At 44.2% G+C, this 27,554-nt stretch overlaps 1 protein-coding gene across 1 annotated transcript; it reads left to right on the top strand.

The window, feature by feature from the left end:
• The first annotated feature begins 1,674 nt into the window (after positions 1–1,674).
• Positions 1,675–15,515, top strand: LOC140914640 (cytochrome P450 2H2). Its single transcript, XM_073352993.2, has 9 exons — positions 1,675–2,025; positions 3,330–3,492; positions 4,797–4,946; positions 7,319–7,479; positions 9,595–9,771; positions 10,152–10,293; positions 10,978–11,165; positions 12,382–12,523; positions 14,949–15,515. Exons 1-9 carry the CDS (start codon positions 1,846–1,848, stop codon positions 15,128–15,130), a joined length of 1,485 nt encoding a protein of 494 aa, XP_073209094.1. The 5' UTR covers positions 1,675–1,845; the 3' UTR covers positions 15,131–15,515.
• Positions 15,516–27,554: the final 12,039 nt, after the last annotated feature.

Genomic DNA, 27,554 nt, shown 5'->3' with positions numbered 1-27,554 from the left:
CTTCTCTGTACCTGTTCCAGTTTGAATTCATCTTTCTTAAACATGGGAGACCAGAACTGCACACAGTATTCCAGATGAGGTCTCACCAGTGCCTTGTATAATGGTACTAAAACCTCCTTATCTCAACAGGAAATATCTTGCCTGATGCATCCCAAGACTGCATTAGCTTTCTTCACGGCCATATCACATTCGCAGCTCATAGTCATCCTGTGGTCAACCAATACTCTGAGGTCCTTCTCCTCCTCTGTTACTTCCAAGTGGTGCGTCCCCAGTTTATAACAAAAATTCTTGTTATTAATTCCTAAATGCATGGCCTTGCACTTTTCACTATTAAATTTCATCCTGTTACTATTACTCCAGTTTACAAGGTCATCCAGATCTTCCTGGATGATATCCCGGTCCTTCTCTGTATTGGCAATACCTCCCAGCTTTGTGTCATCCACAAACTTTATTAGCACATTCCCGCTTTTTGTGCCAAGGTCAGTAATAAAGAGATTAAATAAGATCGGTCCCAAAACTGATCCCTGAGAACTCCACTAGTAACCTCTTTCCAGCCTGACAGTTCACCTTTCAGTGTGACCCGTTGTAGTCTCCCCTTTAACCAGTTCCTTATCCACCTTTCAATTTTCATATTGATCCCCATCTTTTCCAATTTAGCTAATAATTCCCCATGTGGAACCGTATCAAATGCCTTACTGAAATCGAGATAAATTAGATCCACTGCGTTTCCTTTGTCTAAAAAATCTGTTACCTTCTCAAAGAAGGAGATCAGGTTGGTTTGACACGATCTACCTTTTGTAAAACCATGTTGTATTTTGCCCCAATTACCATTGACCTCAATGTCCTTAACTACTTTCTCCTTCAAATTTTTTTCCAAGATCTTGCATACTACAGATGTCAAACTAACAGGCCTGTAGTTACTCAGATCACGTTTTTTTCCTTTCTTAAAAACAGGAATTATGTTAGCAATTCTCCAGTCATACGGTACAACCCCTGAGTTTACAGATTCATTAAAATTTTTTGCTAATGGGCTTGCAATTTCATGTGCCAGTTCCTTTAATATTCTTGGATGAAGATTATCTGCCCCCCCCCCCCCAATTTAGTCCCATTAAACTGTTCAAGTTTGGCTTCTACCTCGGATGTGGTAATATCTACCTCCATATCCTCCTTCCCATTTGTCGTCCTACCATTATCCCTAAGCGCCTCATTAAAGACTGAGGGAAAGTATTTGTTTAGATTTGTTTAATGTTTCAGTTTGAAATAGAGAGTTGTACAGGTTGAATATAAGGGGGAGGGGAAGGGTCACATTTTTTAATGGTTAACCAGACGTTGTGAAATCTCCAAAAAGGTTCAGGATTCAGTTTGAATTTTTATCAAACATTCAGCTTGGTGTTTTTCTTAAGTGTCTGCTGCTCAGCAATCCATAGGCTAAATCCTGGAGAGCAACATAAAAAGGGATCATCATTGTATGTCTATAATGTTCCAGCTGGCACCAAGTTGATGAGGAACGTTTAACCCGATGGGTGCAGAGAGAGGATGATTTCATGATAGTTTGGGCAGTTTGACAGGGATTCAGTTTATAATTAATTTTCATGCTCTGTCAGTGAGTACACAAGGGCAAACAGAGATTATATACCAATAAAAGTTCAAAGGAATTCATTCCTAGTGTGACAGTTCCAGTCACCATTGTTAGTTCAGAGCTTATCTTGTTAACTCAGAGGAACTGAGAGCTCCGATTGGCTAATTGCTTGCACCCCCTTTTTGATGTGTAGAATATAAAAACTGAGGAGTCTGAAATACAAAGTAAACCCCTGTTCAAACCCAGAATAATTGCTACACTCTGCAATGGAACCTCTGGGAGCAACAAGTGTTTTCCTGGTGATTTGTGTCTCTTGCCTTCTTTTCCTTTCGGCATGGAGAAAGGTGTCTGGAAGTGGGAAGCTGCCTCCTGGCCCTGTTGCTTTTCCCATCATAGGGAACACGCTGCAGCTAAATACGAAGAATTTACCCCAACATGTAGATGAGGTAAGGGTGTTTTCATGGTATCAGTTGCTGGGTTGTAGGTGGACATTTAAACAGAGCCTGGCTCAAGCCTAGCCTGGCGGCAATTCCACATTAGCTCAAATTTCTGACTTCTTATTTCACAAAACAATCAGTCTTGGAGGGTAGATGTAAATGGTTGGTGATAATATACTGCTTGTTTTAGAGGGGGTCTTATTCACAGTTAATCCAGAGTGCTCCCTGCAGCTGCACTGCAGTGAATACACGTTATTACAGGGTGTGGAAAGTGGTCTAGTAGGTTATATAAAGAACTGGCAGTCAGGTGCCTTGGGTATTGTTCCTACCTCTGCTACAGACTCCAGGTGTGCTCTTGGGCATGTCACTTAACCCCTCTGTGCCTTAATTTTCCCATCTGTAAAATTGCTCTAATGATACTTGTCTGCATCACAAAATGATGGTAAGGCAGAAACTGCAGGTCAGCTTTGGAGAAATGACATTGTAGTGCTGCATGTTCTGACATTTTAGCCAGCTCTGCAAACACACCCTGGGATTGGAGAGACAGGTTTGATTCTTTCCTTCTGGCAAATCATCACAAATAATGAGGATTGTACAAGAAAAATTCTGCCCCCAGTTACAGCCGTTTACCCTCATTGTCTTCACATCATGCCCTGAGATACAGATGTGTTTGTCTGTTTATTTGCACAGATGTAATCAATTGGAAATTGGATAATAATTCTGTTGATGATATAAAAGGGGAAACAGAATCTCACTTCTGTCTGTCTTTGGCTCTGCAGGGCTGACAGAAGTAAAATGAAGGGAAACCTCTCTCTTGCTATTGTCAAATCAGCTGCCATGACTGAATAAATGCAAGCAGCGTTTCTGTGGAGTTAAAATGGTCATTTTAACATAGCACTCAAGATCACCATTGAAAGGCCCTATATTAATGCAGTCTGCTCTTATAATGAGATAATTGTATAACACGGACAGAATTATCCTGGGAGCACTCAGACACACACATCTATAAGGAAAAATGTTTAAAATATGAGGATAACAAAGTGAAGCACTGAAAAGTCAGGAAGTCCCAGATCCTCCAAGATATGTAGGTGCATAACTCTCATTGAAATCCTTGGAGTTAGGCTCCTAAATACCTTGGAGGATCTGGGCCGAAATGGCCAACTTTGGACGATGATCAGTAGTAAAACTTGCCTAGTATTAGTTCAGTGGCAAGAGAGCAATTCATCAGTTTATAATTTGATTTTCTCGAATTCTTATCCTAAATAAGTGGATCTAACTTAAAACTTATTGGTCTTTGTGCTAAATTTTTACAGCTCAGTGAAAAGTACGGCTCGATTTTCACAATATATTTAGGCTCAGAACGGGTTGTGGTGTTGTATGGATATGAGATTGTGAAGGAAGCTCTCGTCGGTCTTGGGGAGGAGTTCAGCGGAAGAGGAAGTATGCCATTATTTGAAAAAATGGCACAGGAACCAGGTACATTTCAAATAACTTCAGCATATAGATCTGATGTTTTCTGTATGGGGAGAACACAATTGAGAACTGAAAAGCGGAAACAGCTGGAGTTTCAATGATGCAGTTGTAAATATTGGATAAATAGTCTTGGTTCCAGAGCTCATTCCCCATTGCACTACTGGTTCACTGACATGAATGGCTCCTAGCATCTCACTAAAGGTTTATGAGAGGTAACAAACAGCCAGGCCAATCTACCTTCCAAGGCCCAGAATACAGCCAGGAGAGCAGGGCTGGATTGGCAAAAAGGGTCAGAACAAACCATGAATTCCTGTCCCCTTCTTTACCTGTCCTCCCTAACTAGGTAGATTCCATGAGCGGAGAAGGATTATTTTTATCCTTTCATAATAAAAAGTGAGGGAATAATAAATATGGAAATTCCAAGATGTCCTTTTCAAGAAGTCTCTTATCTCATTTATTCATTAAGTGAAGAATAGTTATATTACTATCACAGTGACTGTGAAAACAACCTTCAGCATAGTTACTTGACTACACAGGAAAAAAACTATGTGAAAGGAACATTATTAAGGTTGTAAAGTCAAGCTCTCCGAAATTAGGGAATGCTAAAATTAAGATATGTCTGTGTAGTTGCATGAGTTAATGGAGTAACTGATAGCAGTAGTAGGTTTTCATCTCACATGTGGACAGGCACAAAGTGCTGTGCGGCGCTGGTGCATGTCTCCGCAGGACAGAACCTTTGGAGATTTTAGCTGCTAAACTCTATTACGTGAAAAGTGATTTTTTTCAAAGGCTTGTAATTTGGGCACATTCTGGGAAACCACTGAAAATGAAGTGACCTATAATGGCCAATTAACACCTCTGCAGTGGTAGGATGATGGAGGGTTAGTAGTCAGCAGGGTGTCTTATAAATCATTGCAATGGGCCATAAAAACAGCGTCTGTTAAGTGTGAACCTCTTTTGCAGTCTGTCCCACCTTGTTTTTAGCTTGGACACTCTAACTGCTGCAGACCTGAGGAAGAGCTCAGTGCAGCTCAAAAGCTTATCCTTCCACCAACACAGGTTGCTCCAATAGAAGATATGACCTCACCTACCTTGTCTCTCTGATATCCAGGGTTCCACATGGCAATAGCAATACTGCAATCAGTATTTGCAATGTAGCTGTAATGTCGTCTCCCTAGTAGAACAAAGACACAATATCAGTTAAGTTGAAATGGAACCTTTGACTCACCAATGTTTGGGTATTTTTCAAAGAGGCAAACTGAGTCTGGCCCTCCCTCCTTTCATTCCTGTTTTCTTCCCATTTCCAGGTATTGTTTTCAGCAACGGGGAGCGGTGGAAGAAGCTCCGCCGATTTGCCCTCACTAACCTGAGAAATTTTGGGATGGGGAAGAAAAGCATTGAGGAGCGTATCCAGGAAGAAACCCATTTTCTAGTGGAAAGGCTCAGAAACACAAATGGTGGGCATTGTTTCATGTCTGTTGGAAACTGAGGGAATCAAAGACTCTTGTCTTTCTGTTTTTCATGATGTTTAGTTCAAACGTCTTATAACTCAAGCCATTAACTGCACATATAACAACCCGTGTTAACGTAATGGGAAAGGATGTGTGAAACATTCCAGAGATGACCATTTCTGGCTGTTTTTTTCTTACATTTTCTCCCCTCTGATCTGTGATCAATGAGCAAATGGAAGATATTTGTCTAGAGTGTATAGACACTAACACAGTGAGCCATATTAGAGCGGGTTAGTTCCAGTGTGCTGGGTTAACAAGACACCCAGGCCTACAGTTTGCTTCTTCTCATTTTCTCTCGGCTAGATATCTGATACACATTTGGCACCTACATTCGATAGTGATAGGCTCCATCAGAATGTTTGAAATCATGGTGTACTTTTACAGTGCTTCATAACGGGCACTCATTGTCTCTTATGTTATTCCTCTTCATTCTTTGCGGAACATAGGGCCTTCCCCAGCACCTTCCATCTTTGCCAGTCTCCTACTGCAGTCTTACCTTTTTCCAATGTCAATTTGCTAACTAACAATTCTGCTTATATTGTGCATTTCCATGTTATTCATGGTCTACTTATTGCCTCTTGCCATGGGAGTTCCAGTCCAATGCCTATCTTATTATATTATTCAAGTCTTTTGTCCATGTATGTTCTAGCCATCTGCATTCCAGAATTTCCTGTCCCATCAGTTTTTGTTTCATCTTTCTCCAGAGTTCTTCATTTGTGATTTTTCTTTCTACCCATCTGATATTGAGGATTTGTCTATGGCAGCTGTTTATAAGAACTTGGAGTATAGATATAAGGTCTCAATACGTTTCCAAGTTTCAGCACGATATCGTAAGACTGACTTTACAATGGTGCTAAATATTTGAAGTTTAGTTGGGAAGGTAAGATTTGTATTTCTCCAGATCGGATTTAGAGTTACAAGGGCATGTCTGGCTTTTGCTATTCTGGCTTTAATGTCTTTGTCTGTTCCACCTGTTGTATTTGAGATTCTGCTGAGATATGTGAAATATCAGAGCTCTTCTGCGTCAGTGCCAGTGACACTCCGAAATTATTATTTATATTCCAGTAAGGTCTAGCGGTCCCAGCTGATATTGGGGCTCCTTTGCATATGGACTTTTGGAACAAATGGTTTGAGACAATCCGTGTTCCAAGCAGTGTACATCTTAAATAGACGTGAATGAAAACAGTGGAAGAAATTAATGATTTTCCCTGCTATTTTAGAGGTGGAGAACTCAGACCCATGCCAGTGTCTTAACCACAAGGTCACCCTGCCTCTTGCAATATTTAATGCAACACTAAGGGCTAAACTGAAGTTGGCTCTGCCCATCTGGTGAATTGTGAGTGGGAGAGGAGAATGCACTGAGCCCCTTCCCCACCCCTGGTACCACATTAGTGCTGCTACTTGGGCACCTGAGCCAAGGGTAGCTATTGCGTTGGGAATGAGTCAAAGAGAATCGATGGGTGAGGGACACGAGTAGGGGTCTGGTGCATGAAGAAAATGCTGCTTCTGGATGTCCCCCATGAGCACTGTGGCCTCAAGTCAGAGGGGTGATCTCTTGCCCATAATTCCCAGGAATGTTGTGCTGGTCCCTCTGATGCTGCAGCCCCAGGTTAGTTCTCAGTTACCAGCCCCGTGTGTTCCTTGTGCTTTTGAGGAAGGAAGAACCTGAAATGGAAGCTAAGATGTCACTGGTGAGCCAGTGGGAAATTCAGCCTCCCCAGCTGTGTTAGCTGAGCTGTGGGGCCTGCTTAGTGGACACTGAGGGCAGAAAGCAGCCCCATCCCCTCTGCTCTTGTGCTGGGAGCCTTTATTCCTTCCCTAGCACAGCAATCGTGCGTTTACGCTGCACGGCCTGGGCTGGCAGTGCCAAGGGGAGATTGCTGTGCTCTGGGAGTTAGTGATGATGCTACAACAACACAAGCAATGGCAGAGCCCTCTGAGCAAGATCCTGTTGTCAACAGGTTGGGATCCTTTCTGTGAAATGGGCCCCAAGACAGACAGGCATGTGTCACCCAGAGAGGCACTGATGGCCCCTGGTCAGACCAGAGTGTGCCCGGCAGAGAGCAGCAGAGCAGACAGAGTGAAAACTGATTGCCAAGAAAAAAAAGTGGCACGTGTTTAATTTAGCATGTGAGAGGTAAGAGGGGGGATTGGGGCAGCCCTAACCCACCCTCCTCAGGGAATATTGCTGTCAGCCCCACCTTAAGTCCTGCCCTATGGTTGGAGATCCACAACGTCCCAGTGTTGCTAGTGACTCTGGCACTGAGGGTCAAGACACTGAATTAAAACTAACTCTTTTTAGTTTTGTTTTGCTCCAGGGCGGCCCTTTGACCCCACCCTCTTCCTCACCCATGCCGTCTCCAACGTCATCTGCGCCATCGTCTTTGGGGACCGGTTTGACTATGAAGATAAGAAGTTTGTGACTTTAATAAATCTCATAGAGGAAAATGGCAAGCTCCAGCGCTCCCCCTGGACAGCAGTATGTTCAGGGGTTTATTCCATTCTTCTCCTTTGTACTGGGGGAGGGGACAGAGATTTCTTTCTTTAACTATTTATTTTCCTTAAACAATTGTTATTTCAGATTCCCATAATGGTCTCCTTCTCCTTGTTAGGCTTATGCTACTACCACGCTGACCCTACAGCTTCTATCTAAGGATTGTTTAAATTCCCCCACAAAAGACTTCGTTAGCTCAGAATTAAGTTTGCTTGAGGACATTCTCTATCTACACAATTGGTAAAAATCAAGGAAATCACCAGTAAAAACACTATATCAATATTAACATCAAAACATACCCTAGCAGATTTGCAACGTGATAGGTGAATGTGATCACATTCCTCATCTCCAAAGCAAACGTCCTTTCACTTCCAGTTCACAGCCAGCCACCAAACATGGTATTTTAAGTAAAATATAAAACAGATTTATTTATGACAGAAAGATAGATTTTAAGCGATAAGTGGTAGGCATAAAGGATAGAGATGGTTACCAAAAATATAAAAATAAGCGCACAATCTAAGTTCTAGAAACTAAACAGGAGTTGACTCAAGCAGGGTCTCACCCTGATAGATAGTCCAAGCAGGATACAGAACTTCAATACACAGGCTGGAATTCTCCTCTATCCCAGGACCACCCCCCCCAGTTGTCTCGGATTGTCCTGGAGAGCTTCCCCGAGACCTTTGGTTGAGCAATCCCCCTGGAGTGGTCTTGTCCAATGGAGTCACGGGGTCCGGTAGTCCCTGTTGTGTGGTGCTTGCACAACTGTCCTTGAAGTGTAAATCCTTTGATTACAAGTCCCCTGCTTATTAGTGATCATTGAGTCCTCAAGTTCTCTGTCCTCAAGTACCCTCCTATGAGTGGTTTGCTTTCTTTGTATGCCACTGGCAAATTTACAATATATTTCAGTAACAACCATAAAGCAAAATCTCATAACTTGATCCACACTAATGATATACACATTTGGACAGAACAATGTGTTTCAGCAGATCATGACTTTTCATATATCTTGCAGGGTATGCTTTGCATGAAACATATCATAATTATATGAGAGTGGTGAATATAGGGTTCCAGGGTGTTGCTTACAGGTACAGAGTGCCACAATGTCACTGCTGCATTTGTGAGGAATTTATGTATGTTGGGTACTCTGACTTATGTGACAAAGTTCCTCCTCTACCTTGGTGGGTCCTGCACTTATTGGCGGATTAGCTTGCCTCAGAGATTCACGGCAGCCCTCAGTTTGGCCACTTTAGTGGCTCAAATCTGCCGTTCACTCAGGTAAGCTCATCACTGGCCAGCATGGGGAAAAAGAGAAGAACAATCCCCCTCAGTCTCTGCTGATCCACCATGTAGGTCAGGGAACAGCCCAGAGACCTCCCCTCTGGTGAAACCCACAGTCCAGGTCAACTTCTCTTGTGTCTGATCAGGAGCTGGGAGGTTTTGGGGGAACCCGGGCCTGCCCTCTCCTCCAGGTTCCAGCCCAGGGCCCTGTGGATTGCAGCTGTCTAGAGTGCCTCCTGTAATAGCTGCATGACAGCTACAACTCCCTGGGCTACTTCCCCATGGCCTCCTCCCAACACCTTCATTATCCTCACCACAAGATCTTCCTCCTGGTGTCTGATAATGCTTGTACTCCTCAGTCCTCCAGCAACATATCCTCTCACTCCCAGCTCCTTAGGCACCCCCCTCTTAACTGATGGGAGGTCCTTTTTAAACCTGATTTAATGTCCTGATTAGCCTGCCTGTCATAATTGATTCTAGAAAGTTCTTAATTGACTCCAGGTGTCTTGATTAGCTTGCCTATCTTAATTGGTTCTAGCAGGTTCCTGATTGTTCTAGGGCAGCCCCTGCTCTGCTCACTCAGGGAACAGAAAACTATTCATCCAGTGGCCAGTATATTTGCCTTCTACCAGACTCCTGTACTCCACTTGTCTGAGTCTGTCACACTTAGTAGAGTTTGCAACGTTCTGTTGAATCCATTTTGATAAGAAGGTGCCAAAGAAACACTGAATTGTACAGCTGTAGTGAGTCATTTGCATGAACACTATGATTATCTGTTGTGTCCAGATAAATCCAGCTGTGTTTTTCTTTCATCCTTTACAGCTGTACAATTTTTTCCCGACTCTCATGGATTACATGCCTGGGCCTCACCACAGGCTATTTAGAAATGGTTTGGAGTTCAGAAAATTTGTTCTGGAGAGAGTGAATATGCACAAAGAGTCTCTGGATCCCAACTGTCCTCGAGACTTTATCGATGCTTTCTTCATCAAAGTGGAAGAGGTATGTGAGGGAAGTAGCCCTTTCTCTTTACTGTGGAGTGGATTATATGTATGATCGAGATTAATTTGTGAAGCAGTAACATAGTACATGGCTTTGGAGAAGACCTGAAGGGGACACATGGTCTCTGCCCAAGGAACATACATTATAATGGTCAAGCTCTGCTCTCTTCCTTCAAGTAAAGAAAAAAATCACCTTATTGGACAGAAAAGGCCCAATGCACCGCAGTAATGATGCTGAAATCTCAAGTGCTGTCGGCCATTTGTGTGGGATTTTTATAATGATCAGAGGTGGGTCATCTGTTGGGTAGAAGAATATATATCTGAACATATCCTACAGTTTTACTGCCAAGAATCAAAGATTTTCACCAAATCTTTTTGTAGGAGCAAAAGAATGGCCAGTCAGACTTTAATGTGGGAAGTCTGGTACGAAGCACGGTAGAGTTATTTATTGCTGGAACGGGGACAACCAGCGTCACCATGAAATTTGGACTCCTGATTCTTCTGAAATACCCAGAAATAGAAGGTAACACCATTACAATGGGCATTACTTGTCCCTGTATTGATAGTCTAAGCAAAGGGTCCAAAGGCTGAATGGGCCGTTCTGATTGAATTCCTCTCTCAAATCCAGATCAGTGTTGAGGCTCCCATGCAGGGGGAAGGAATTAATGCCGTGGGAGCCTCCATTGTCACTGACCACGCGGTGCCTGTTTTGTGAGTCACAGATACTTTCACACTCCAGGCATGTGAAATGGCAAAGTCATTGTGTCTTCAGATTTAATCAGCTTGTCGGTGTCAGGATTGTGTAAGGTTCTAAATCAGCGCTCTGCCGGTGCTAGAGACTACGCACAGAGCAGACAGGTGCAAGGTGAATTCCCACCTCATGGGCTTCCTCCATCTGCACAACCATGATTTGCCTTTGGTGGGGAAAGGTTTAGGACCAATCTCTTGCTGAGCAGTTGGTTATATGCACTTGTGGTAACATCCCATTAAGTCTAGTTTTTCTCATAACTGGGCATAAGTAAAATCACTGCGTTGGAATTATATTATTGCACTTTGTCATAGCTGCCATGGTCAGTAGCTTCTGTAGCACCAAATTGACCAGTTTTGTTATAATCCCAATGTGCATACAGTGTGACACAATGGTGCGCAAATCTCTGTGAATCCTGTTCTTTATCATTATTGTTAAACCGCATTAATCTGATGACAGAGAAAGTTCATGAAGAGATTGACCGCGTGATTGGCAGAAGCCAAAGCCCCTGCATGGCGGATCGAAGCCAGATGCCCTACACAGATGCTGTAGTACATGAAATCCAGAGATACATCAATCTTGTCCCATTAGGTTTGCCACATGCCGTGACTAGAGATGTTCATCTCAAACAGTACCTTATTCCCAAGGTCAGTTCTCAATGTGTCTGTGAAGGGTTGAGTTCTTTTACCTTTTTCTCCTTTTAATGTTGAGTTATTCACTATAGAAATGCTTCAACTAGATTTTGTGCGGTGGGGTTTTTTTTTTTGCTGATTTACCAATTATATACCAATTATTATTGAATCTCTCCAAGCCTCTGCATGAAGCAGACCAGCAGTTTGCAATCTGCAGGCTGGACTTTCATTCCTGGACATGGTTTCAGATCGTAGATGTGGAATAGGGAATAACTTTTTAGCAAGGGTACTCAGCTAAGATTTTGATATCAAACTAGTGTGTGCAAACATTCTTCTATTTTGAGGCCAAAGGGATTTTGTTTCTGGGGAAATTTCTTGGCACAGTTAGGTCACAAACAAAACAACATAGCAAATGCGAATGAGCAATGACTGAATAAGTTCAAAAAGTATTGGAGCCCTCCTCACCTTTGCTTAGTTCTGATCTGAATGCAAGTCAATCAGTACAAATATGAAACAAAACAAAAACTATACTTCAAGATTAAGGCATTTTTAACAGTGAGTCAAGCTCACACAGTTAATTCTTGGTTTTTGTATATTAAATGTTGAAAAATAGACTTGGATTTATATTAAATAGACTAACAGGTTCTAAGGCCGGAAGGATCATTGTGATCGTTTAGTTTGATCTCCTATATAACACGGGTCATAGAACTTGTTCAAGAGCAGGTCTTTTAGAAAAACATCCAATCTTGATTTTAAAAAATTGTCAGTGATGGAGAATCCATCACATCACTGGGTAAATTGTTCCGATGGGTAATTATTTCCCTCTTAACACAGGGGAAATTCACATAAAACAAAAGATAAACTAATCCGCCTTGCCTGACTTACCTATACTGGTTGCAATATTGGAGACTTGGGTTAGGATGGGTTGGAGAAGATGGATTTCCATCTGGCCTGTCTCAGTCCCAAGAGAGATCAACGATGTAAAAAAAGAGCACAAACAAAACCCTTCCCCCGTGCCCCACCCCCAAGATTTGAAAGTATCTTGTCTCCTTATTGGTCCTTTGGATCAGGTGCCAGCCAGGTTAACTGAGCTTCTTAACCCTTTACAGGTAACAGGATGTTGCCTCTGGCCAGGAGGGATTTTATAGCACTGTATACAGAAAGGTGATTACCCTTCCCTTTATATTTATGACACCACTTTAACTCTTTTCTTCTGCATTTGCTAATTCAGGGCACCACGATATTTCCTTCACTGAAGTCAGTTCTGTATGACAGCAGGGAATTCCCAAACCCAGAGCAATTTAACCCGGGACATTTCTTGGACGAAAATGGTGCCTTTAAGAAGAGTGACTTCTTCATGCCTTTTTCTGCAGGTAAATTAAGCCATTTTTATTTCAGATCCCAGACTGTCTTCTGGCTTTACCTTGAACTTCCTAGTGGCTCTCAGACTGTTTAGTGCATAGTGTTTTCAGGTGGCCCATGAAGCAGAGTCTCTCACGCTAGCAAAGCATCTATCAGTCTTTAAAGAGTGTCACTTACTGTTCGTTGTCTGAAGTGAGTTTTTTTAACTAGATACACACTCCCCTCTCTTCGCTGGAAAGATATCCTTGAAATGCAGGGTTGGAAGTGACCTTGATAGGTCATCAAGTCCAGCCCCCTGCGCTGATGCAGGATCACGTAAATCTAGACCATCCCTGACAGGTGTTTGTCCAGCCTGTTCTTAAAATCCTCCAACAATGGGGATTTCACAACTTCCCTTGGAAGCCTGTTCCAGAGTTTAACTACCATTAGAGTTAGAAAGTTTTTGCTAATATGCAACCTAAATCTCCCTTGCTGCAGATTAAGCCCATTACTTGTCCTACCTTCAGTGGACAGGGAGAACAACTGATTCCTATCCTCTTTATAACAGCCCTTAACATTTTTGAAGACTATCAGGTCCCGCCTCAATCATCTTTCTCAAAACTAAACATGCCCAGTTTTGTTAACCATTTCTCAGCGGTCAGGTTTTCTAAACCTTTGATCATTTTTGTTGCTCTCTTCAGGACACACTCTAATTTATCCATGTTTCCTAAACTGTGGATCCCAGAATTGGAGAGGGTACTCCAGCTGAGACCTCACTGGTGCTGAGCAGTATGGGATAATCACCTTGCGTGTCTTTTATATATGACACTCTTGTTAATACACCCCAGAATGCTATTAGCCTTTTTTGCAACTGCATCACATGGTTGATTTATATTGAATTTGTGATCCCCTATAACCTCCCTGGATCATTTTCATCAGTTCTACTGCTTAGCCAATTATTCCCTATTTTATAGTTGTGAATTATAATTGTGCAAACATAAGCATACTCTCCACTCCATTATCCAAGTCATTAATCAAAATATTGACTAGTATAGGACACAGAAAAGGCCCTTCCGGGACCCCATTTTATACACCCTCACAGTATGAAAGCAAATCATTGATAGCTACTCTCTGAGTATGGTTTTTTAAACCAGTTCTGAACCAGTAATTTATCTAGACCACATTTCCCATGCTCGCTTATGAGAATGTCATGCAGGTCTGTGCCAAAAGTCTTATTAAAACCAAAATATATCACATCTACTGCTCCCCCTCTGTTTTCTATGCCAGTAATCCTGTTAAAGGAGAAAATCAGGATGGTTTGGCATGATTTACTCTTGACAAATCCATGCTGGCTATTCCTCATAACCCTATTATCTTCTAGGTACTTACCAATTGATTGTTTAAAAATTTGTTCCAGTATCTTTCCAGGCTGACTGGTCAACAATTCCCCAGGTTCTCTTTGTTCCCCTTGTTAAAGCTGGGTACCATGTTTTTCCATCTGCAGTCTTCTGGGACCTCACCCATCCTCCATGAGCTAACCGTTCTGAGATTGCTTCACCTAGTTCCTTAAGTTCATTGGGCCTTGCTGACTTGACTACATCTAACTTATCTGAATATTCTTTAACTTGTTCTCCCCCTATTTTGGAGTGTGTTTCTTTCCCCTTGTTGACAGGTTTCGGAGTAGCAGCCGTGTTAGTCTGTATTCGCAAAAAGAAAAGGAGTACTTGTGGCACCTTAGAGACTAAGCATAAGCTTTCGTGAGCTACAGCTCACTTCATCGGAATGCATGTAGCTCATGAAAGCTTATGCTCAAATAAACTTGTTAGTCTCTAAGGTGGCACAAGTACTCCTTTTCTTTTTCCCCTTGTTGTTAATATTAATTGTGTTGGGTATGTGGTCACCATTCACCTTTCCAGTGAAGACAGAAGCAGAAGGTGCATTAAATACCTCAGCCTTCTTGATGTCATCAAGGGGCTACTTAACCTCCCTACTTGAATCTAAGCTACTTAGCCTCCCTGCCACTCTGTTAACAGTGCCTTTCAGCCTTCTTCCTCCACCCTGCTATTCAGGACACCCACACCTCTCTACTTGTTACTTCTCTCCTTCTACTCAGTCACCACCATGTCACTCCCCCAGAAAACTGTTTAGCTCATTTGGAAAGTGGATAATCTATTCCTCAAACCCCACATCTTCCCACCCTTCACCCCCAACTGCCTTTAAAATGGCAATATAAGGAACTCAATTCCTCAGATTATCTGTGAGCAGCTTCTTAAACCCACGTACACTTTCATACCTTACTGAACTCTGAGAGACAACCATTATCCTCCAGGCACTTGCCCTGAATCACTCTGTGCATCTAACTTTAATCCTGAGGTTTTGCTTCCTTAATAACCATATTTAATATGTGCTGCAAAGAAAGATCTCCAGCATCAATTCAAAATTCCTTTTTCACTGCAGGGAAGCGGATTTGCGTGGGAGAGAGTCTGGCTCGGATGGAGCTATTTTTGCTACTGACAACGATTTTACAGAACTTTACCTTGAAACCTGTTGTTGATCCCAAAGACATTGATATAACGCCAGTAACGACTTTTGTGTCAAATGCACCAAAATCATACCAGCTCTGTGTTCTTCCTCGATAAAGGTTACCTCAATATCCCCAGACCTGTGCATGCATTTGATTGTCTTTGATTCTGGACTCATTTACACAGTGACAGAAATGAACTCATTGTCTTGAAACAGATAAGTTACTAGTTTTTTATGTAACTTGGATTTAACAATATTAAGTATAATATAAAAAATTAACCATACAATTGATGGTCAAAAAGTCATGTACAATAATCGTGTAGTGTTCTCAGACAGGCTCAGGTGTGACAAGAAGCTGGGTATGTGTTGGGTTCATTTGTGGTGACAACTATGGAACTTCTTTAGACAGCTGTAAGGCTACTTTATTGACAATGAGTTAGTAACAGTGTCCAGCCCTTGTTCTCTGACCAGCCAATGAGAATAAATTGTGATGATGTAATACTTTTGGCTTGGTATTCTACTTTGATAGGCAGAGTTTCTGTGGCTTCAGACTGAACTAGAGTTTTCCCTCCCCTGCTTGTCCATGGAATTTAAACTAAGCACAGTGTTAATAAATACATAATACATATTTATGTAGTTTTATTATATGTGTGTGTGTGTATATATATATATATATATATATATTTTCCAGGGCTGAGGCTGAGCTTCACCAAGTAGTCACTGAACCAACAAGACATGATGCCATTTTAGGTTTGGTATTGGTGAGTAGTGAGGACTTCATAGAAGAACTGGTTATAGGAGACAGCCTTGTTTTGAGTGATCATGAGGTAATTCAGTTTAAACTAAATGGGCAGAAAAACAAAAATAGATTGTAACTAGGGCCCTTTATTTCAAAAGAGCTTACTTAAAAAATTAGGCAATTAGTTAGGGAAGTGGATTGGACTGAAGAACTCAAGGATCTGAATTTGGAGGAGTCTTGGAGTTAAACTTTGACTTAAAGTATCTGAAGCCTGCATCCCAAGCAAGGGGAAAACATTCATAGGGAAGGGCTCCAGACCAAGCTGGATGAGCAAGCATCTCAAACAGGTGATTAAGAGAAATCAGAAAGCCTACAAGGAATGGAAGATAAGAACGATCGGCAAGGAAAGCTACCTCTTGGAGGTCAGAAAGTGTAGAGATAAAGTGACAACTGCCAAAAGCTGAGCAGAGTTGTAGCTTGCAAAGGAAATTAAGAAAAATTGTAAAAGATTCTATAGTAATATAAATAATTAGAAAACAAGGAAAGAAGAGGGGGAACCGCTGAACATTGAGAATGGGGTGGAGGCAGAAGATAATCTAGGCATGGCATATCACCTAAACAAATACTTTGCCTTGGGTATTAATAAGGTTAATGAAGAGTTTAGGTAATGGGGAGGATAATAGGAACGAGGATATGGAAGTAGAAATTACCACATCCAAGGTGAACGTCAAACTCAAACAGTTTACTGAAACTAAATCAGGCAGCCCAGATAATCTCCATCCAAGAATATTAAAAGAACTGGCACATGAAATTGAAAGCCCAATAGCAAGGATTTTTAATGAAACTGTAAACTTGGGGATCATACCCTATGACTGGAGAATTGCTAATATGGTACCTATTTTTAAGAAAGGGGGAAGAAAATGATTCGGGAAGCTAGAGGCCTATTACTTTGATCTCAGTTGTATGCAAGGTCTTGGAACAAATTTTGAAAGAGAAAGTAGTTAAGGACTAAATGGTAATTGGGATAAAATACAACATGGTTTTACCAAAGGTAGATGGTGCCATACAAACCTGATCTCCTTCTTTGAGAAGATAAATTATTTTTTTAGACAAAGGAAATACTGTAGATCTAATCAACCTGGATTTCAGTAAGGCATTTGCTATAGTTCCACATGGGAAATTTTTAGTTAAATTGGAAAAGATGGGGATTAATATGAGACATGAACATGGATAAGGAACTGGTTAAAAGGGAGACGACAATGGGTCATACCAAAAGATGAAATGTCAGGCTGGAGTAGGATGATCAAGGGATGAGATGATCAAGGGCTGACAAATCCCTGAATAACAGGATTATCCCTATAAAATCGGGACATCTGGTCACCCTAGACTGGAGGGAGCTTACTAGTGGAGTTCCTCAGGGATCGGTCTTGGGGCAAATCTTAGTTAACATTTTTATTAATGACCTTGGCACAAAAAATGGGAGTGTGCTAATAAAATCTGCAGATGACACAAAGTTGGGAGGTATTGCCAGTTCAGAGGAGGACCGAAATACCATACAAGAAGATCTGGATGACTTGGAAACTGAAGTAAAAAAATGGGATGAAATTTAATGGTGCAATGTGCTAGGTCATGAGTTCAGGGACTAACAACAAGAGTTTTTGCTATAAGCTGGGGATTTATCAGTTGGAAGTGACAGAGGAGGAGAAAGACCTGGGTGTATTGGTTGATCGCAGGATGACTATGAACCGCCAGTGTGATGTGGCCATGAAAAAAATGAAAGCAGTCCTAGGATGCATCAGGCAAGGTATTTCCAGTAGAGGGAGGGAAGTGTTAGTACCATTATACAAAGCACTGGTGGGACCTCTTCTGGAATACTGTGTGCAGTTCTGGTCTCCCATGTTTAAGAAAGATGAATTCAAACTGGAACAGGTGCAGAGAAGGGCTACTAGGACAATCAGAGGAATGGAAAACCTACTTTATGAGAGGAGACTCAAAGAGCTTGACTTGTTTAGCCTAACTAAAAGAAGGCTGAGGGGAGATATGATTACTCTCTATAAATACCTGACAGGCATAGATACCAGGGAGGGAGAGGAGTTACTTAAGTTAAGCACCAGTGTGGACACCGGAAAAAATGGCTATAAACTGGCCATCACCAAATTTAGGCTTGAAAGTAGACAAAGGTTTCTAACCCTCAGAGGAGTGAAGTTCTGGAAAAGTCTTCCAAGGGGAGCAGTGGGGGCAAAAAATCTAACTGGCTTCAAGACCAAACTTGCTAAATTTATTGGAGGGGATGGTCCGATGGGACTGCTACAGTGGCACATAGCCAATTTGTGACTGCTAGTAGCAAATATCTCCAACAGATAGTGATGTGGAGGGCTCTGAGTTACTACAGAGAATTCTTTCCCATGTGTCTGGCTGCTGGGTCTTGCCCATATGCTCAGGGTCTAACTGATCGCCATATTTGGATTCGGGAAGAACCCCCCCCCCCCCGCCCGGGTCAGATTGGGAAAGACCATGGGGCTTTTTGCTTTCCTCTGCAGCATGGGACATGGATCACTTGCAGGTTTAAACTGGTATAGATGGAAGATTTGCTGTAATTCGAAGTCTTTAGATCATGATTTGAGGACTTCAGTAACTCAGCCAGTGGTTAGGGGGTCTATTACAGGAGTGGGTGGGTGAAGTTCTGTGGCCTGCAATGTGCAGGAAGTCTGACTAGGTGATCATGATGTTCCATTTTGACCTTTGAGTCTATGAGTCTTTGAAAAAGCAAGCTAAAATGTCTGATCATGTATCATCAGCCTGTTAAGTTACCCTGTGCTTAGTGACCCTTACACCAAGGAGCCTGGTATATACATCACCTTTAGGAGATAGGTTAGAACATCCCCTCCTATGTGCTTCCTTGTCCTCTGCCCACCTCCTCTTTTCCTCTCCTCTTCCCATCTCTTGGCATCATGCCAGCCACTCTGCTGCCCCTGTGCCTGGAGGGACTGTCTTCATTCACCAAGTGCCCTCTCTGCTCCAGCAAATCCAACCTTGAAACCCAACCCTCCTCTCTGCTTTGGGTCAGCAATGATTCCCCTCCCGCTCCTCCAAGGTTAGTGCAGCTGCTTGTGTGACACGTCACACTGATGACACAAGGTCCCCCAGACAGTGGGAGCAACAGTTAGGAGGTGGGACTTCCAGGATCCTCCTTCCCTTAAAATCTGAGTCTGCCCATTCCCCTACTCTGGCTAATTCCTGCTGTCAGTGAGAGTCTGGGGTGTTCTTATTTCCTCCAGGGGGTTGCTGGTTCCCAGAAGGATAGGGTTGTGCACCCACATGGGTGCATGTGTACACATAAGTAGGAAGTTTAAAAAAGAAAGCAGGGGTCGCCAAGCCTCATTGACTATTGGCATGTGGCATTGTATGATTGTAATACAATCTTAATTGCTCTTGTTCTTTCATTTTTCCACAATAAGAGACTGTTCTTGGCTGAATGTTATAAACATTCTAATATCTACAACTCTGTAATGAAGCTTATTTTATTAGAGGAGAGCTGTAGATCCATTGCTGTAGCATTATTAACTTTGTTTATGGTATAGTGGAACCACAGCATTAAATTCACTGTCGCTAGAGCTGGCCAGGAAAGTGAGTTTCACTTCCTGGAAAAAGTTCAAGGTTTTGGGAAACTTTTTCATCATGAATTAAGACAAAAAGCCAAAAGCTCAGCAATGTTGCTGGAAGTGAAATGACACAATATTTTGTTCTGGAAACACCACAACATTCCTGCATTAGGCATGTTTGGGTGTTTCCAAAGCAAAAGAAGAGTCTGGAAGCCCTGGGAACTCCGACTGTGCAACAGCCTGCCAGAATTATTGCTGATGAGCTAGCAGCCCAACTTTCTGCCAGGTGGGGTGCTGAGGAGCCAGCGATACTGGGGGCCCAGGCTACAGAGGAATCTGGGAGTCCAGGAAGCCGCAGCAGATCCCCAGGCAGATACATTGAAATCAACATGTTCCTGTGAAGTGCTTCACTTTGAAGGGATGAGACACTGGGTGGTATTTGGAGCAGGGAACATCCAATATAAAAAGGGGTAACTCATGCAGTTTACTCTGGGCCAGATTCTTATAGGCTTCCTCATGTTGAGTAGGCCTTAAATAACAGTCAGGGATTGTGGTAGGCACCAGCAGTAAGAGTCTCTGTGGGCAGAACATCCAGTGTTGATTGAGCCCGTAGGACTTTCAGGCTGATGTGGGTGGCAGTGTGGACACAGAAGCCACTCAGCAGTCAGCAGATCTGGGTTACAGACCCAGGGATCCTCACACCTAGATCCCCGGAAGTCTGTTTCCTGGAAGGTCACCAGGCAGATATATGGAAATCAACATGTTCCTGTGAAACGCTTTACTTTCTATGAATTGGCATTTTCTGCTGCCTCTCACCTCCTGCAGGACCTCAGAACAAGTGTGTGTGTTCTGGATGTGTAATGCAACCCCTCCTCCTTTGTTCCATGCCTGTCCTTCCTTGACAAGCCACACCCCTCTGCATCAATGTTCCTGTCATGAGATTTATGCCATCAAGTCTCAGTGATGCCAGTTAAGCCATTACTTTGTTTTTGTACTAACACTTCCAGTTCTTCCTTTCATTCCAAGTTCTCCGGGCATTTGTGTGTAGACCATTGCTAGTTTGTGCCAAGTGACTGAGCAGGGAACTCCTTGAGAGACTCCTAAAGGTTCCTACATATTTCACTGTGACCCTCTGGGAGCCGTGCAAAGAGTGCAGCATTGAAGAGACTCTCCTGCTCTAACAAAGGGTTTCTGTTCTCCTAGATAGTCAGCCAGTGAGGTGAGTTTGCAGAATGTGGAAGAGCTGTTTGGTGATGGGTTGGAGGATTCACCATGTAGGTGGCAGCAGCTGCAGTGCCTGGTGTCTCCAAGGGCCAAGCCTCCACTCCTGACAGTCCAAGCTAATCTCCTACTGTTCTCAGGGGGCTTTGGCTTTAGCTGCTGGGTCTGCGTGCCTAGACAGAGGACTCGGGTATTTCTGTCAGGCTGCTCAATGGCAAATGCAGCCATCCAAAGAAGTGAAGAATGGAAGTGAAAGAGCAAAGTTGGACCATCTGCTGAACTGCTGCAATCAAGTGAGCAGAGCTGGGGAGAGAAGAGGGAGAATTCAAAGATGGCTGGTGGCAGTAGGGAGGAAAAGCAGTTTGGGAGCCAGGGAAGTAGAAATAAATATTAAATGATGAATACTGCAGGCTTTGTCGTGTGAGTGTGGTGAAGGGTTTAAAATGGGTCTCTTTACGGTCATACTAAACTTTAAAATAGCTGTGTATGATGAAAGGGCAGGTCTATAAAGGTAAGAGGTCACTCTAGGAGCTTGAAATCTGAGATTCTTTTGCTATTGCATGCTTCTACCAGCTGATCTCAACACAACAAATCCCTGAGGTGGTAGCAGTAGTGAGCTCTGGTCCTCTTTTTCTGGACTAGCCACCGGAAATACATACATGTACAATATATGTGGCCAAGGAAATACAGAGGCATAGGGGTCACTTGCAGAGTTGCCTGTTAATGCGACTTTTGTGGGGGAGCACAGCAGGGTACTGTGCACTAGACAGGAGACACACATCTCCAAGCCTGCACATCGTGAGGATCCAGAGTCCTCTCTGCAGATCCCAGAGTCCTAAGGAGCCAGATGGAATCTGGCCTCTCTCCCCTCACCTCAGCAGTCCAGAAGAAGCTGTTTGCAGACATGTCACGTGTTCTCTCCTGCCACACTCACCTGTTGGTGACTAATGCAGTCACAGAGTCCATTCTGGGTGTCCTGTATTCCTCTGGGCTGTGGGAAGCAGGAGGACTTGAGTTGCAATGGAGCCTCCTGTGCATGGGCTGAGTGGACAACCTCTCTCTTGCCCTATCTGGCTTCCAGCAGCTGGGGGCTGAGGAGGAGGTGAAGGACTTACCCCAACACACTGCTTCTTCCTATGCAGCAGCTCTAACATCACGGGTCCCTGTACCCACTCCAGCTCCTCACAGAACAGCAGCCCCGCAGTGCATGCCCAGATCACTGGCTGTAGCATATTGCCCCAGCTTAAGTCGCTTTGTAGAGCTAACCTTAATTCCAAGTAGCCTGTAAAATATTGTGAAGTGTTGGTGGGTGCTGGACACTTGTGGAGCTCAAACGCAATCCGGTGATTTCAGTTTGGGCTGGACCAGTACAACAGTTTGAGCCTCAGGCGTGTGCCAAACAACGTCATAAGAACTTGGAAACTTCGCTCCGGTCCTCTTCTTTGGAATCCCTTGACCAAATAACCCCAATGTTGCACCATTAACTCTGCCTTGAACTGAGATGAGCCACAGCAATTTTCTAGATAATCTGTGTCAGCGAGTGGATTTTAGAGCACTAAGGACATTTAGCTGTTAGTAAGCTCATCTCTGCTTTAGCCACAGTGCTTTTGCTGCCCGATTGTAATGGCACTGAACTGGGCCTTAGGTAACGGATCCCTTGGCCACCTCAGCTGGGCTGTAAGACCAGTTCAGTGCCACCCAAGGCAGGCTGCTGCCTTGTCAGCCTGTGACACTTCCCATTGGAGGAATGCACCAGCCAGAGGAGTGAAGAGCATAGCAGGGATGTGCTTGCAGTGACCAATCCCTCCGAAGGCTCAGCAGAAATCTGCCCATAACAGCATGGTGGAGAGACCGGTATCTTTCCTCATAACCCTATGGACGGGCCAGTGTCATTGGCTCTGACGAGGGCTTGGTGGGTACAAATCCATCACACTCATCACAGATCGTGCAGAGGAGGGCAGAGTGGGGCCTCTCCCTCTTCCAGCTTAGTGCCATCTCCCGACATTATTATTATTAGAGAGACAAGGTGGGTGAGGTAATATCTTTTCCTGGACAAGCTTTTGAGCTTACACAGAGCTCTTCTTCATATTATTATTATTATTTATTATTATAATAACCTGTATTATCATGCAGCCTCAGAGCCCCGAGTCAAGGACCAAGGCCCCATGTGCTGCACAAACACAGCACCAAAACCAGCCCTGCCCCAAGGAGCTGAAATCAAAGTGCCCTGAAACTGGATCAGTGTTGGTACGTAAGTATACAGAGGGCTTCAAGACATGGCTCCTCCAAAGAGCTTGAGTAACCTACACACCTCCTTGGTGTGGTGTTCTGTCCCAATCTAGTGGCACGAAGACCACTTAGAGAGAGAGATTAATGAGTTTGCTCTACAACCGCCTTTTACTTATGCAGTAGAGGCCCATGCATTTAGCTCCAGAGGTCCCAGGTTCAATCCGCCCACCGATGACCAGGGTCTGTCAGTGGTACACTTGGACTCTAAATGCCTAGCTCCCTCTTTGCTTTCTCAACCACAGCTGCACTCTGAGCAAAGTCTCCATTGCGCCGTCTTCAAAGGAAGTAGCTCAAACCTCCAAAGTGTCTGGCCAGCGGCAGGACATTAGCACTGCAGGGAAGGGGTGGGTGTGGCAGTGACATCACAAAGGCCTTTTGCAGGACCTCAGCCTATTGGTCAAAGGTGGTGGGGAGGTAGTGACCTCACAGAGAGATGCTGATCTCAGCCGGGCAGGACAGGGACGCAAAGCCAGGGAAACCTTGGAGACCCCTGTGGCTTTTGCTTCAGCAAGCCTCCTTCTCGAGGTCTCTCTTTGAGGACTGAGAGAGTATTTGTGTTCACATATGTGTGCACGAGGAGGAACCTCTTTTGAGTTTTCTCCTTTCCTTTGACTGATTTTACTAGAAAACAGACATCCCTGTTTGGAAGGTAAGAGCCTCTGAGAGGTTTGGAACCTGTCCGGTCTGATCCATCTGGTGTCAGCTGAATTCTAGGCATGGAAAATATTAGCTTAAAGTGGCAGAATTTTATTCCCCGCCTAGGATTTTGTCCCTTAGGATCACTGGGGACATTAGGGTTTGTCCTTTTTGTTTTACCTTTTCCTCCATCCTTCCCTCCTTTCTCTTCATCTCTTACTTCTTTTCTCCTTTCCCCTGTTCCCCTCCCACCACCAGGAGGTGTGTGTGTGTGTGTGTGTCATGGGGGGGTGGGGGGCTCTGCAGCTCCCATTGTGGAAGGTCCACCCAAAAATGTGGGGATGATATAGTGTTCAGACAGTGATCCCCACCGATGACCTGGGCCATCCTTTGGGCTCTCTGGTGAGAACCCTCAGCCTCTCGCCTCTCAGGCTCTACTCTGATTGGCTGAGCAGGGGGTTATTGACAGGGAGGAGACTCAGGTCCTTGTTTTTCTCTTTTAAGACCAAGTAAATAAATCATAACCAGTCATATGTTTGATGAATTTTGCTGCTTCTCTGCATTAATTATCTCTGAGCAGTTCATGATTCTCGCTAACATTCCAGTTCTCCTAAAATACTTGCTGAATAATTACTATGAACTGCTGTTGGTCTGGAGCTCATTTGAGAGTACTTTATTCAGGTCATTCTATGTATGAAATTCAAGATCCTATGGTTAGTTTGAAAGTCGGGGCTCTTGGGTCCTATTTCCAAGTCTGCCACCTACTGGCTGTGTGACTTAAGACAAGTCAATTCTCCTTTCTCAGCCTTAGCTTCTTCCTCTTTCAAGTAGGGATAACAATCTGCTCCTACCTACCTCACGGTGGGTGGAGGATGGGGATCCATTGGAGAGTGTCACTAGGAGCAGTGCATAATATGAGGTGTCCTATCACGATTACTCAGATCAGATTATGACATAATAGAAGAGCTGAAATATTCTATTTGATTTGTATTTTATTATTTTGAAATTGTTAAGAGCAGCAACTACTTAGCTCAGACTGAAGCATCTTATATAATTTTTGAGATCTAAGTGTCTCCTCTTTGTGTGTGACGAGACAATTTAACACACTGTGACAAACAGAAGATGCTTTTGTTTTGCAACAAAATATTTTTGCAAAGAATTTTCATCCCACTTGTTATGATTTCAAGAAACCAACTGGTTTAGTCTGAATGGGATTTTCTGACAGAAACGGTTTCAATGAAATTTCCCCATCATCTCGATCCCTGGACTCTATCCCTGCCTTTGTGGGGGTTTGTTGTCTGTTAGAACAGGAGTCAGGACCGGTGGCTTCTCTTTCTGGCTCGGCCACCGCCTTGCTGTGTAGGCCCTTGGGTAGGTCATTTCCGTTCTCTACCTCAGGCTCCCCATCTGTCCAATGGGAACAGGGACAATTCTCAAACTCTGGGCAGTTGCGAGCCTGGGTGAGATAAGGGGTGTTAAAGCCCTTTGTGAAGGAGAAAGGGGAATTTCACTGTGTTGAGCATGAAGGAATTCTAAACTTTGCTAAAATGTCTAGTCTGCAGAAACAAGAAATGGTCGGGGCCAAATTTTAACCATTGTCTTTTTTAAAACCCATTGAGGGATGTGAGTCCCACTCTTTTAGGTACCTGGGGTTCTTTGCTAGGAGGAGAGAAGAGGTTCCTGCCTCCATTTTGTGGCCTTAAGAAACCAGGTACTGTGCCCCAGTTCTTGTCTGAGATTCCCGAAAAAGAACACCTTCCCATCCATTAACAAGACAGGACCTATCTTTAAAAGGGGAACAAAGAGAACCCTGGGACTTACATACTAGCTAGCCTCACTTCCATACCTGGAAAGATACTGGAACACCTTATTAAACAATCAGTTTGTCAGCACCTACATGATAATTTGGTTCTTAGGACTAGTGAGCATGGATTTGTCTAGAACAAATCATTCCAAACCAATCCTATTTCCTTCTTTGACAGGGTTACAGGCCTAATGGAGGTGGGTAAACAGTAGACATGATCTATCTTTCAGAGTAGTAGCCGTGTTAGTCTGTATTCGCAAAAAGAAAAGGAGTACTTGTGGCACCTTAGAGACTAACCAATTTATTTGAGCATAAACTTTCATGATATTGGTTAGTCTCTAAGGTGCCACAAGTACTCCTTTTCTTTTTATGATCTATCTTGGTGTTAATAAGGCTTTTGACCCAGTCCCATAGGACATTCTCACAAGTAAACTAGGGAAATGTGGTCTAGATGCAATTAGTATAATGTGGGTGTACAGCTGGTTGAAAGCCCATACTCCAAGGGTCCTGTTCCATGTTTGGCTGTCCAACTGAGAGGGTGTACCTCGTGGGTCCAGCAGGGATCAGTCTGGGATCCGGTACTATTCAATATTTTCATTAATGATTTGGAAAATGGAGTGGAGAGTATGCTTCTAAAATTTGCAGATGACACCAAGCACTTTGGAGCACAAGACTGGACTTCAAAACGCCCTTAACAAATTGGAGAATTTGTCTTCTTGAGCCAAACTCCATGGCTGGGCCCCTCTCTATAGACTGGGCTGAAGTGAAACCCCAGAGCCAAACTCTCCTTCTCCTTGACAGTGCACTCCGACCTTTAATGGTCAGATGCTGCTTAGCACGGTCAGAGCAGCTTTTGCTGGGGGAATCTCCCAGCACTTTCCAATAGTGGGAAAGTATTAAATCCCCTTTTGACTGCTGGGGACAGAGCCATAGAGGGGGGAGCAACTTGCCCAAAGTCCCACAGGTCAATAGGAAAACCAGCACTGGAATGCAGGAGTCCTGACTCCCAATCCCCTGGTCCAGTCACTACAGCAGAGCACACTCTCTCTCAAAGGCAGGGGGACTGGACACGAGGGCCTGGTTGTAACTGCCAGCTGTGGGAGGGAGTGTGCAGCAGTGGTTAGTGAAGGGGCCTGGAAATAAGGACTGCTGGGTCCCATCCATGGCTCTGACACTTGGTGTGACCCTGAGCTAGTAGCTTGCCCTCCCCAGGCCTGTTTCTCATCAGTAGGGTTGGGGTCACAGTCCCTACAGCCCAGGGGGGTTGGGAGGCTCCAGGAAGGTGTGTAAAGTGCCGGGATGTCAGGAGCTGGGAGGCGCTGTCACCCCTGCACTAGGGCAGTGTTCTCCACCCCCAGCTGCTGGCTGAGTTTCTCTGTCCCTTGGCAATAAGACAGACTCTTGTTTTCACAGCCAGTCAGTCGCTTAGTGTCATTACCCTGTCTGCTAGCTGGGCAGGGTAACTCCTCAGGTCACCACCCTCTCCAGTCTGCCTTGGGCTTGGAGACTGAGGAGGAGGGGAGAGACAGCTGGTGACCCTGAACATCCACCATCCATCGCTCCATCACCTAGCCTAAGTGAGTGGCATTAGGGTTTCTCTGTGGCATCCCCTGTCTGTCTGGGGAGAGGCAGAAAAAGGGGGAGAGAATCTCTCCCAAAGGAGATTGGATTTGCAAACCTCTCCCAGGAGCCCCTCGCTCTCAGACCGGGGAGGGGTTTCTCCAGAGCCATCTCCAGTGTGTTTTGAAAGGTTCCAGCAATGGGGCTCCCAGCCCTTCCCTTGTGGGAGACAGTTCCCCAGGCTGAGTGTCTCTGAGCTGTGCCAGACCCTATGAGTTACTGAGCATGGAAATCAATGGGAAACGAGTGGGTCCTGGGCTTGCTCTGCCTAGGGACTTTGACGTGGGGAATGGTTTCCCAGTAGAAGTCCTGACTCCTGGGTTCTGTTCCTTCTCTAGCCTGGGGGGGAGTGTGGCCTGGGATGGCAGGAGGGAGCTGCTTGTCCAAAGTGACCAATGGTCTTTGTGACTGACCCCAGTGCTTGGAAAGGAGGAGACTCCCTGGGTATTGCAGCACCAGGGATGATGAGGGGGAACGTTGGGAGCCGATCATGCAATGAACTCCTGCCAGTGTGTGTAGATTGCACTCCCTGCACCCCTGTGGGGGGGAGGAGGAGCTGCTCTGGCTGGGGCAGGGATGGGGAGGGACCAAAAAGGCTGATAAGTGAGAGGCTGCCTTGACCCCAGACT

The sequence above is a fragment of the Lepidochelys kempii genome, chromosome 7 (genome assembly GCF_965140285.1).
Source record: "Lepidochelys kempii isolate rLepKem1 chromosome 7, rLepKem1.hap1, whole genome shotgun sequence".
Taxonomy (NCBI): Eukaryota; Metazoa; Chordata; order Testudines; family Cheloniidae; genus Lepidochelys; species Lepidochelys kempii.
Note: the sequence above shows the minus strand (reverse complement) of the source record. Positions and strands in the feature narration are given on the sequence as shown.